This window comes from Panthera uncia, chromosome D1 (genome assembly GCF_023721935.1).
Source record: "Panthera uncia isolate 11264 chromosome D1, Puncia_PCG_1.0, whole genome shotgun sequence".
In the NCBI taxonomy this organism is placed as follows: Eukaryota; Metazoa; Chordata; class Mammalia; order Carnivora; family Felidae; genus Panthera; species Panthera uncia.
Genome location: NC_064808.1, coordinates 105015933 through 105029024, shown reverse-complemented (window position 1 = coordinate 105029024; position 13092 = coordinate 105015933). Strand labels below are relative to the sequence as shown.

The following is a 13092-nucleotide window of genomic DNA, read 5'->3' as shown; positions in this document are numbered from 1 at the left end:
GGAGAAAGTATCGTTTGATAATTAACGATCCCGTAAAAAAGTGGCCTTAAGGACTCTCTCCCACTGCTGCACTAAAGGGAATAGGGGATAAGTAGCAGGGCTTTAAATAATCCCATTTCTGACATCTACATAAATTATATTGTGGATTTTTAATTGATAACATTTAAATTGATTAGTGTTTGATAACTGAGTTACAGACATCTAGTCAACAGTTTTAGTATGAGCATTCCAAGAGAACAAGGACCAAGTAGAGATTAAAGCTTATTTCTTTATTCATTTATTCAGCAAATTCAGCAAAGCGGAATGGGAGAAGAAAAGGATGGACAAAGCAATTGGGTGAGTGTGGGATTTCATTCATATATAGAGGTTGTCAGTTGGAACTAAAACCGGAACAAAAATATCCTAAGAACACCGTAAAGGATGACGAAGATGACAAATGTCCTGATGGAAATATATAACCCAGGTGAACTTTTAAAAGGATGTGTTTATATGTGTTTGGATCTATTTGTATGGTTCTATGGTACTATTTTTGCCTTTGGCCAAGTGACAACATTTAAAATGTTAAACTATATGCACATGATTTTCAGAAACCATCATTTAGAATTGCACTTGGTAGTTTTAAGGATTTTTATCAAGTATCAATTTATTGGATTATATAAATTTACTTTAGAAGCCTTTTTTTAAATTCCCCTTTGCATTCAAAAATATTGTTGAATGGAGAACTCCCTTGTTTAATGTGATGGATTTGTGTTACTCTGAGACTTAAGTACTCAGTTCCATTTAATTTTTGATAGGCATGTAGAAACGGAACTAGGAAATATACCCTGAGTGCTAAGATACTTATTTAAATTCTCCCCCATCTTAAAAGTAATATATAACTCATTACGGAAAATCTAGAAAATATAGGCAAGTAAACAAAAAAAAAATCACCTCAATCTTATTACTCTCAGATACCATAGTAATATCTGGTGGCATTTCATTCTCCCCTGTTTTTTGTGCACATCTGTGTGTATATAATAAAACCTGGCTTGTTTTATACATAATGTTTCCCACTTAAGTAGTCTTTAGAAATACAGTAGTTATTGGCTGTAATATATCATAAGAGATTACCACAACTCATTTCACCAATCACCTTTTTTAGAATATGTGAATAGCTTCCATGTCTTTGCCATTATAAGTAATGCTATAATGAGTACCCTTGGGTATAAAGCTCTTAGTTTCAGATTTTTTTCTTCTTATATATTTAGAAATAAAATTACCAAATCAAAGCATATGGATTCTCAATTCCCTTGGTTACATTACTGGTATTTGATAAGTTATGAAATTCAGGGTAAAGATAGGATAGAGAGGGAAGCCAACCTTCCACTCTGATATCTTATAAGTCATTTAAAAATTAGGTTATATTTTTCAATGCTTATGTGACACACAGTTGGTTTTGTGGTTTACGCTTTACAGGTACTCATTTGCAATTGTGGGCATCAATATAACTGACCTGGCGTATAATCTACTGGTGAGCGGAGCGCTAAAAACTCACTTCTACAACATTGCCCCAGAAGCTCCAACACTGTCTCATTTCCAGCAAACATTTTGTAAGTGTCCTACTGCTTAAACAGCAATATAGTTTCTATGGAACACTCTACGCAAGGGGCAAAGCGGAGAGATCTTTGCAATTTGGCTGCTTTGGGGTCTTTGAAGTTCCCCTTTGGTTTTGGTTTTGTTGTCTTCTTCTTAAAATGCAACAGTAATATTTGCAGGCATCGTGGATTTTTCTCTTTCCCAGCTCTTGCTTAATATTCAGGGTATCAGCTTCTGGTCTGGGTGTCTCCCTCCCTCTGATCCAGCATGGCACAGCACTTAAGAGCCTGGGTTCTGAAAACAGCCTGAGTCGACTCCTGGGTCTATGCTTACCAGACTCTCTAAGCCTTAGTTATGGCATCTGTAAGATGAGTCCTTTCCTTATAGAGTTGCCATGAAGATAAAGTGAGATCATGGATACAAAGTTTTCATTAGCCAGTTCCACACTTGGTGCTCAGGCAGCACGAGAAAGAGGGAGTGCTGGTTTCGTGGGTGATACTGAGAGTTGGCAGCGTTGCCACTGGTAGTACTCTTCCCGCTTTCCCTACTACTGCCACAGACGGAAGATGTGTAGCCCCCCCGGATTAGATGCTGCAGAGGTAAGTATGAATGAGGGGTATCCTCTGGAGTTGCAGTTATAGTGAGGTTTCAGAAGATAAAGACCGAGATGATATGACAGAGCCCTGGAACGTTTTTCTGCATTCTTAGAGACACAATCCTAAAATCTGAATGGCATCACGATCCTTGAGGGCCAGACACAGACTGGTTTGGAGGAACATGGAAAGATGTTCTAAATCATCAAGCGACTCAGGCAGTTTAAAGGAGAAATGTCATCTAAACCATTTACACCACGCTTGCTGCACTGAGGGCCTTGTACCCAGGATTTCTTAGCAAAAAAAAAAAAAAAAAAAAAATTCTAAGTTTTTCCTCTATTTTATATTTCTTTCAGCTCTTCTTTTCTGCTAATTTGCTAAGCAGTTCTGCCGCTCTAAGTATGGTTAAGACACAGATGCTCATCTCAAATCCACCGCAGGGGCATGCTGGTCCCCATTTCATTTTTACAATGTGACAGAATTAACAGCAATTTATTTTCTCTAAACTCCTAAATTAATAGTGATTCTATTATCTAGCATTTTGTCTTTTTAAATATCTGCTTAATCAGGACTTCTGGTTGATGATGGCATACTTAATGCATTTATTATGCTCCCTTTTATTTTTTTTTTTTTATTTTTTATTTTTTTAAAATTTTTTTTTTTCAACGTTTTTTATTTATTTTTGGGACAGAGAGAGACAGAGCATGAACGGGGGAGGGGCAGAGAGAGAGGGAGACACAGAATCGGAAACAGGCTCCAGGCTCCGAGCCATCAGCCCAGAGCCTGACGCGGGGCTCGAACTCACAGACCGTGAGATCGTGACCTGGCTGAAGTCGGACGCTTAACCGACTGCGCCACCCAGGCGCCCCTATTATGCTCCCTTTTAAAACTTCACTGAAGTTGGGGTGCCTCGGTGGCTCAGTCGGTTAAGCATCCGACTTCTGATCAGGTCATGATCTCACAGTCCGTGATTTCGAGCCCTGCGTCGGGCTCCGTGCTGACAGCTCGGAGCCTGGAGCCTGCTTCAGATTCTGTGTCTCCCTCTCTCTGACCCTCCCCAGTTCATGCTCTATCCTTCTCTGTCTCAAAAATAAATAAACATTAAAAAAAATTTTTTTAACTTCACTGAAGTTAATGTAGAAGAATTTTTTCCAAGAAAGCATGAACCCACAAGGACAGGAAAAATCAAGAAGTAAGCAATAAAAACCTCATTTTAGAAACTGGAAAACAGATTAAGTGATAACTGATTTAGTAGTCCTGAGAAAATAAATCCCAAACAGGTAGTGTGGAAAGGTAAGAAGCAACCTGATTTACTCCACAGGACCTCCCAGGAGGTTCAGGAAGCCTATCACAGGAATGAAGTGAAGAGAATTTTCAAAGACAAAGGTGAAGGAAAAGCTCCAGGTGATATCTGTGCAGCAGGATGAGAATATTAAATCCAGACTTTAACAGGTCAGAACGCTCTGACAGCAACTCTTTGAAGAATATAAAACTGATGGAGTGTCTAACCTTGTTTGAACACACTGCAAAGATACTGACCTGGTTTAGAGTGAACTTGGTGAAAACTAAGCAAATAAACAGAGAGGGCAGTTGGTAATACTACACAAAGGAAATTGTTAGGAAACACGTGATAATGTGGTTGGAATTGGGTGAAAGAGAGTGAAATCTTCATCTTCTTCTAAGGGAAGTCCAAAAAATTCACGCAATGGAAATCACGTTGTATACAGTCATGGAAGTCGATGATCAAAATAATCAGCAAAAAAGATGAAATGTTCCTTTAGGGAAGCAGTCAGTAAGACAGGAAGTGCTGCTGGGTTTTGTTTAGTTTTTGTAACAAGACTTGTTAAACTGTATGACTCTAAACTATATGCACGGATAACTTAGATAAAAATTAAGAGCAAATTTAAAAATACATATACTTTATGACTGGTTAATAGTGGAAAATGGCAGCCCCTCAAATATATGATTATAGCTCCTACTCTGACAACTAGGTGATTATATTCAGTCTGACCATTTCTGGCAGATACTGAAGTTTTACTACAGATTGGGCTCTGTGCATCTAAAAAAAATTAATTAAAACATAGTGGGAAGGATTTTGTGATTGGGAAGTAAAGATACTGTTTTTAAGAAGTGAAAAGGCTCAGGGTGCCTGGGTGGCTCAGATGGTTAAGTATCTGATTTCAGCTCAGGTCATGATCTCACAGCTTATGAGTTGGAGCCCCATGTCAGGCTCTGTGCCTGACAGCTCAGAGCCTGGAACCTATTTCTGATTCTGTGTCTCCCTCTCTCTCTGCCCCTCCCAGGCTTGTGCTCTCTTTCTCTCTCTCAAAACTAAACATTAAAAAAAATTTTTTTTAATTGAAAAGACTTATGGCTGACACAGCTCACTCAGTCTGGGAGTCAAGGAAAACTTGCCAAAACAGAATGACTTTTAGTTTTAGGCATTCTGAGGGTGAGTTTCTGTTGGGAAATCCTCACAGAGCTGAACAGTGGGCACTCCAACATAAGGCCCTGGAACTCTGAGGAATTACAAGTCCAGATTTGGGATTCATCAGCATTGAGAAGAAAATCAGAGCCACACAGTGGGGGCGCTCTGGCAGGAGAAAATCAAAATGAGAATCATAGGAATTGGCATTTAAGGATAGGCATTTTGTCGTTTGTATGCACTACTATATCCTCAGCAAAGAGCCTGGGAGAGTAGGTGCTCAGTAGATATTGGTTGGTTGGTTGGTTGGTTGGTTGGCTGGTTGGCTGGTTGGTTGGTTGGTTGGTTGGATGGATGGATGGTTGGATAGATGGATGGATGGACGGATGGACGGACAGACGGACGGATGAATGGATGGTTGGATGGATGGATGGATGGTTGGTTGGATGGATGGATGGATGGATGGTTGGATAGTTGGATGGATGGATGGTTGGTTAGATGGATGGATGGTTGGTTAGATGGATGGATGGATGGATGGATGGTTGGATGGATGGATGGATGGTTGGATGGATGGATGGATGGGTGGAGAGGAAGCTAAAATAAAGGATAATGTCTTTTGTAGAAGAAAGGAAGCTTAGCTCCACACTGAACATGGAGCCTGCTTAAGATTCTCTCTTTCTCTGTCTCTTTCTCTTTCCACCTCTTCCCTCTGCCCCCTCTGCAGCTCTCTTTCTCTCACGCACACACTTCCTCTCTCTTTCTCTTAAAAAAAAAAGAAAGAAAAGAAAAGAAAAGAAAAAAAGAAAAGGAAAGGAAATCTAGTTTCTCATGAAAAATTTAGCTTTTGGCCTTAACTGATAGGGTTTCAAGAGAACCCTAGCCAGGGTAAGTGGCATGCAGTAGGGTTACTCATTTCCCAAGGCCCTCACCAGTTTTTCAGAAAGCACACAATCCCCCTGTGAACTGGGGTATACGCAGAGGGACTCACACCTCTTCAGAGGAAGCACCCTGTGCCCTGAATTCATTGTCCCTCCATCGGACAAGAGCAGTTCTGCACATTTCCTCTGTAATATTCTTGCAATTACTTGTGTCCTTGCTTATGTGTATGCTGTCTGCTAACTGAATGCAGCGAAGCAAAACCAAGATACATTCAAGCAACAACAAATACACTGCAGGGTTGGGCTGGAAAGCCAAATTAGTATTCTAAACAGGTATTTCATCTACGTGAAAAATGTAAGAGAATAATAGCTCTATCATTCTGACTTTACAGTAGTATTCAGCGAATACTGCACTACAAGGCAGTATGCTACGAAAACTGCATTCAGTCTAAAGCTTCCCTGAAATGAAGCAAGGTGAGGTGTCATGAGCACAAGGAAAAGTACAGTGACCAGAAAAGGAAAAAGAATGATCTTTCCTTTGACCTTCAGAAGCGACTATTCAGTAAGAGTAAGAACCAGAGGAAGAGGGTACACTGGAAGAGGCAGCAGGTACAGTGGTAGAGAGTCAGCCAACTTCAGGTTCTGTCTTCCAGCTTCCAGCTGTATTGTGGGATTGTACATCATTTAAATGCCTTTTCTAAGCCCAATGTTCTCATCCATAAAATGAAGTTATATCTGCACTGCCTACTCCACAAAGCTGTTGTTAAGAATTAAGAAACTATAAGCAATAGTCTGGCCTCTGTTTCCTCCCTCTGCTTTCCACACCATTTTGTTAGCTTTCTCAGCTAATAAATCATCACTGGCAATTGTCTACCTGGGTGTCTCTTCCAAGAGGTAGAGAATTGGGGAACACAGGAACTCTACCTTTTTCTTGTATCTGTTGCATATGTGTTACCTGGCAGACGAGCCAACTGGCCAACTGACTGAATGGATATAGGAACACTCTGTTCATATAAAAACGAGTTGAGTTTTACAATTATCATGTGTACCCTGGAAGCCAAGCCACCATTTCTGCATTTTGATTCAAATCATGTTATACAGTTACTATTCTCCTGATGGGACAGCTTCACTTTTGTAGCTTCTTAAGAGGAAGGATCCTGAGAGTGGGGTCAGATTGTTAACCACCCACCTCTAGTCTTATCCTTGCCTGTCTTTAAAACCTTTCAAAATGTCTTTCTGTAACTGCATTTAAGGTAGAAAAATGGGGAAACCAAATGGGTCTGCATTCTTCTAACACTCTGAGCTACACAAGATCACCTTAGAGTCAGCTGCCATCATACCAGCACATTGTAGAGAAGAGTGAATATTTTCATGTGTCTGATGAGAAAGTAAATTATTCATTAGAAGATGATTTTCCCAGTGCCTGTTCACTGTTGTTGATAAGGATAAAGACCGTATAACTCATGAGATACTGATAAGATGCTTTTAGCTGATTATGTATAATTTTAATTCGAAGTATTAGAAGTCTGACTCTACAAAACAACTCAGGCACATTTACTTGAGCTCAGAGGCTAAGTCAGGAAGATTATGTATATTATATAGCACAGGAGGAAGAAATTATAAATTATTGTAAGATTTCACATAGAACCACAAAAAAATATAACATTTAGAAAAAAGCCAAAGGAACGTAAAAAAATGGCATCTTCTAGAACAATGGATCTGAAACTTTAGTGACCTGAGAGTCATCTTACTCAACTGTGGTTGAATCTGAGAGGTCTGCATTTTTAACAAGTACCTCATAACATTCTCAGGATACGTCAGGCATTCGCCCAGTCACTGAAATGGACACATGATTGAATTCTTTTGGTTGAATAAGATATTGAGATTAGAGGAAACAACTTCCTCTTGATGTGCATGAAAACAACCAGAATAATAAACAGACTCCTGATCATGGCCTGTGAGAAATGGTGAGGAGAAATAGGGATGCTTAGCCTAGAAAAGAGAGAAGTTCAGGGCATAAAAGACACTTCAAATATTTGAGTTGGAGAAAGATTGAATTTGTTCCGAGAAATACAGGGTAACAGATTTTGGCCCAGTGTAAGGAAAATCCCTTTAAAAACCAGGTTCTTCATCCATGGGACAGGCTAATGTCAGCATTGTCACCAGAAGAGCTCAAGGCTGGACGCTGCCTCGGGGAATCCAAGCAGCAGATAGAGCAGGATGGATAGGACTGCTCCTGGGATTGCTGATCTGGGGTTTCCCAGATGTGATCAGGTTTCCTTAACAGTGGCAGTGGGCCCTGGGCTGTGTGACCCAGAGGCCTTTGAGTCAGCACTGATGTGTGTCCCCATGGAGAGATGTTAAAAACAGTCACATCAGTTATGTGTGGAGGGCCCGATATAAATCTAATCCTGAAAGAAATGCAATGGTCAATCCCCACAAAAAGCAAACCAAATTTTCTCCCTCCTTACTACCTTTCTTCCTGTAGTTGTAGAGAGACTATATACTTAAGATGTATAAGCATATTTAACAGCATAATGAATGAGAAACCAGGGAAGTTTGTGCAAGTGGACCAATATCTGGAAGTGTGTGTTGGGGGTGGAAGGAAGGTCACTTCTAATTTTGTATTACAGCAAGATAGGGTAAAGATTTTTAAAAATCTGTTTGTGGACCAGTGTTCAAGGTTTTCTCGTAAGTAGCTAGTTAATAAATAGAAAAACAAATGGCTTTAATTTTTACTTTTTACTATTAGGACTTAACATGTTTGTTCCAAAATTCTCTTCCCATACCCCCCATCATCTCTCTGCTCACTCCTTCCCCAGTGGAAAGAGCTAGGATTCTAACCAGGTTTCTGGCTCTGGAATCCTTGCTCCTTCTAATGCTAATACCAAGAAAAGCTTCTGTAATGTTTTGTTTTGTTTTGTTTTTTAAGTACGATTATTTTCTTAAGTACTTTTTTCCTAATATATAACAAGACACTTGAACTTGTTATAGGTTTACTACATACAAGTATCTTTTATTGTCTTTTTAAAAAGCTATTCACATGTCAGTTCTAAATGGGGGCGGGGGGGGGCGGGGGAGGGGAGGGAGGCGGTGCACAGTGGGGAAATAGCACAATGAATAGATTCAATACTTAATGTTTATTCCGAAAACGTTCCCAATCCATATTATTCATAGATAACATTTTTGAGACACAGAAGTATTTGAAGAGGACATTATGCTTCAGAGCAAGAAGGTCTTAGTAACAATTTCATGTAGTTTAATGATTGCTCTGTGTTGTTCAGAGTTGATTTACAATTTTTATTGTTTCATAATAGACTGTCAGAACACATTTGTTTGATTTGTCAGAGTAATTTAAAGCTTTTCTCAAATCAAGTAACAAGAGAAAAAAGGCTGAGTGGAGTAATTCTGAAAAATCAGGCATTATGTTAATTTAATCAGGAGGGGCAGGATGAAGTGGTCACTGTCAGCCCCTCAGGTTCTGCTCCAGACGTGGTGCACATTCCAGAGACGGCAGAACTGTCTGTCTCCCTCCTTGAGTACAGGGACAATAATCCCAGGACCAGCCGCAAAAATCTTGCAGACTGGTAGTTTCTACTGCACGAATTTTATTTTATTTTTTATATATATAATTTATTGTCAAATTGGCTTACCTACAACACCCAGTGCTCATCCCAATAAGCGCCCTCCTCAATGCCGGTCACCCATTTGCCCTCTCCTCACCCACGGGTTTTAAAGAACAATCCAAAACAGGATATCTGCTGCATTTCGACCTCTTCTTTGAGCCCCAGGGTTACCGTCAATTGACCAATGATCGGACATCTCTTTCAGCATTCAGTGACTCTGAATGTGATTAAGGACTTTTTTCTTTCTCCTGCAATCTTATCACTGTCTTCTCTGTAACAGGCTACTTGATGCACGAGTTTCACAAGTTTTGGATTGAAGAGGACCCCACGGACATCATGGAATTCAATCGTGTGCGGGAGAAATTTCGCAAGAGGATCATAAAACAGCTGCGGAACCCAGACATGGCATTGTGCCCACACTTCGCTGCCTCAGAAGGTTTGATCAACATGTAGTCGCGCATACTGGTTTTAACGGATACCCCCGGAACACTGCCTCATTGTCGTGTTAGTTCCCTGCTTAGGTCCCAGCTCATACACTGAGTGCACACAGTGATTGTATGCATGCCTTTTGGTACGGTACTTTCATCTCTGGGTCACAACTACCAGATCCCCAGATATCACCGCTTCTGGAGTATCTGCCATCCAGTGACTGTTCATGTTGTGGCATTATGCAGTGTTACATTTGCCTTGACACCCAAGTATGGAGAGAGTTTTCTATTTTTTTAGATTGTTTTCCTCCCCCTCATAATTCAGCATCGAAGAACTGTACTTCTCTAGCTGTCTTTTGTATGTGAGAGATCTAGCGGACTCTTGTTCTGTGAAAGCCTTTTAATTTATTGATACGTCTCATGACTACCGCTGCTAGCTCTTCGGGCCGGGTTCACGCTTGGACCTCATTCCACTGAAGTATATGACTTGCAAATAATACAGACAGACACATGATAAACCAAACCATTCCTGCAAACGTAGCTGCGCTTCATGACGATGTAACGAGGCTTACGAGAAGCAGATTTAGGTAGGTGCTGTTTTTGTCCAAAGTACCGCAGAATTATACTGTAACTTATCCCCAGTTGCGATTGTATCCTAGTCATATGGATATCAAATTATTTTATTCCCCTGATTTTACTGGCTTGGATGCCTAAATATGTTTATGATGCTTGGAGCCTCAGAGAAGAAGTATGCACGCTTCAAAAGCTGCAGAAGATTTTTCACTGCCTGCCTCTCGCTGAACTCAGTTACACCCTGGCACTCTTCTGATCCAAGCATCTGTGCTTGGGGAACTGAGTGCTGACTGGTTTATTTTTAATGTCAAGAGGTTATATGAAAAAAACAATTTGCAAGAAAATGTGTTGCAAGAGAGGGACCTAAGGTGTGTCCTTCTGTCGTATTTCTTGAAAATAATGACCTTGTCTTGTATCAGTGAAAAAAGTAAATGGCTTGGAGGGGGGGAAAAATCACATCATTCCAAAACTGCTAAAAATCATTTGAAAGACCATGATTTCGTTTGGAATTATGATTGTAGTCTGTTGAATAGTATTTACCATGGCATTTCATACCCATGGTATTTTATACCTTCTGACTATCGATTTTAGTATGATTAGACGTTTGTGTAATCACTTGCTTACTTAAATGAATTTTGAGTACTGCCTAACTGTCAGTTATATGAATAAATTACATGTCATTCTACTGTAATGTGTAGTGGATTTCATTTTAATATTTTTGTGCTCCCACAGCCTCTGAATATGCAAAGATGTGAGTGGGTAGAATGTCAAAGACGGACAACCTAGAGCTGAATATAAATCACGCCATCATTCCGAGTAACCAGGTGTAAATTACAATGTGTCATATCTGAGAGACTTCTTTTAATATTGAGTCCTGATGGTGCTTTAATGAAAGAATAGGATCCAGCTTTTTCTTTGTAACCTCCTTATAAAGCCTGGATTGTCTATGGGAAGACAACTGATAAAGGAAACATTAAGCTACCTTTGTTTCCTTGTCCATTCTAGCTCCTCTGGGATTCTGCTATACGTCCTCTTTCAGCTGGGTACCAGGTGGCATCATTCGCCCGGCCTCTATTACAGCCCTGTGCCCTTCTACACAGTGCAGAAGGAAAGGACCTGATTAACGCATGACATGTATCTTGAGGAACGACAGAGTGAGAATGTGTGAACCTGGTAAATGGCCTGTCTTGGGAGCCCCGAATTTCTACCGCAGCTGCGGCTGCTGTGTGTGAAGGCTACGTTGTCTCTTTCTATCCACTGTGGCCCTGTGTCACTGATGCGGCTTGATAGTATGTGGCATTTACACTACCTCACTGTCTCTTCTGCTCAGGTAGAGACAGCTGATGGTAACAAAGCTGGAAGTTTTCTCTCCCAGCTCCTTGCACGATTTCGCTCAGTCATATCTTAACATGGCTGCAGAATTTTAGGATGGGCTGCCGGCTCCTGCTAGTTCTGAGTATTATTACTAGTTCTGAGTATTATCAGACTTCTTGTTCACACCTGCTTGTGAAAGATGCGTTCTGCCCAGTAACATGAAGGGAAGCGAGAAAAAGAAAAGAAGGGTTTCAGAAGCTTAAAAAAATGTGTGATGTGTATGTGTTTTCCCCTTGAGCATTCTTAGCTTGTGTATACTTATTCCACTGAACAAGGGTTGACCACTTAGAATGTAAATCATGTAGCAAGCCTCTTCCAAGTTTTCCAAAACATTGCTTGCTATGATAAAAACACATTCTAGTTTTTACTACAGAAAGAAAACCCTTTGAAGCACCGTTTTTGAAAATTATGACTTCAACTGGACTTTCCTTATCACAATTCTTGTTATTGTACTGAAAAAATATGTTTTTGCCTGATAATCCACCATGTTTTCTACTTGAAAACTTAAATATATACCCATCCCAAAATACAGGATGCCCTTACAATATATCTTCTAAGCTCAAGATACTTTTGAGGAAAAAAAAGAGGATGCTGTGAATAATTTCTCCAGGACAACAGGGTAAACTGACAGTCTGAGGAAATGGAGATGTTAGGTGGCTGAGAGAGACCAAGAGACAGACTTAAGTAGGGACTGTCCACCCACGACTCAGACAAATGCAACCTGATTTCTTCACATTCTAACCTCTGGGAGAAGTACATCGCAGGGACATGGACACTGTGATATCTAGGATACTAGCAACACCTTAAAGACCCATCAGAGGGGCACCTGGGTGGCTCAGTCGATGAAGTGTCCAACTTCAGCTCAGGTCATGATCTCACAGTCTGTGAGTTCGAGCTCTATGTTGGGCTCTGTGCTGACAGCTCAGAGCCTGGAGCCTGCTTTGGAGTCTGTCTCTCTCTCTCTGCTTCTCCCCTGCTCATGCTCTCTCCCTGTCTCTCAAAAACAAATAAACATTAAAAAAAAAAAAAAAAAAAAGACCCATCAGAGGCATGAGGTTTATCTGAGAAGGTCAGGTGAATAGGCTGGGCTTATGGGAAGTCAACAGTAGGAGAAACAAAAACCCAGTAATCAGACTCCATGGCCACAGATAATCTTGATCTGTAAACAGATGGGACAGATCCAAACTGAAGAAATATCAGAAGAGGATGAGAGTTGGTGAAGTGTGGCAATCAGGGATGGGAAACAGAAGAAAAAGGGGACGGGAAAAAAAGAGTCAGCCAGGTCCATAACCATATCTAGGAAACTTTGAGCCACAGTGACGTCCTCTATCAACGCGATGCCTCTAGCCCTTGCCTCTACCACTGCCCAGGGTAGGAGGCTTGGAGTAACTGCTCTATAATCTGCAGACCACGGCAGAAGAGCAGAAGCGAGAGTAACACTGGATCCTAGAATGAAAGGGGTTCCGGGATGGACTCCATCTCAAGAACTAACGTTCAGTGAGTGCTGATGCCATGTGCCAGGACCATGCTGGCCTTTATCTGCATTATTCCATCCCCTCATGAACATACAAAGTGAGACTGCTTGCCTGTTTTTCTAGACAGATAGGCTTACAGAATCAA

The 13092-nt window shown here is 40.7% G+C and overlaps 1 protein-coding gene across 1 annotated transcript in view; it reads left to right on the top strand.

Moving 5' to 3' along the window:
* ELMOD1 (ELMO domain containing 1) overlaps positions 1-10766 on the top strand; it is a 39387-nt gene extending 28621 nt beyond the window's left edge. The window contains exons 9-11 of the mRNA XM_049614132.1: positions 286-336; positions 1456-1589; positions 9378-10766. Coding sequence (XP_049470089.1) covers positions 286-336; positions 1456-1589; positions 9378-9550 — 358 coding nt within the window. The 3' untranslated portion in view covers positions 9551-10766. The remainder of the gene's footprint in view (positions 1-285; positions 337-1455; positions 1590-9377) is intronic.
* The last annotated feature ends 2326 nt before the right edge of the window (positions 10767-13092 follow it).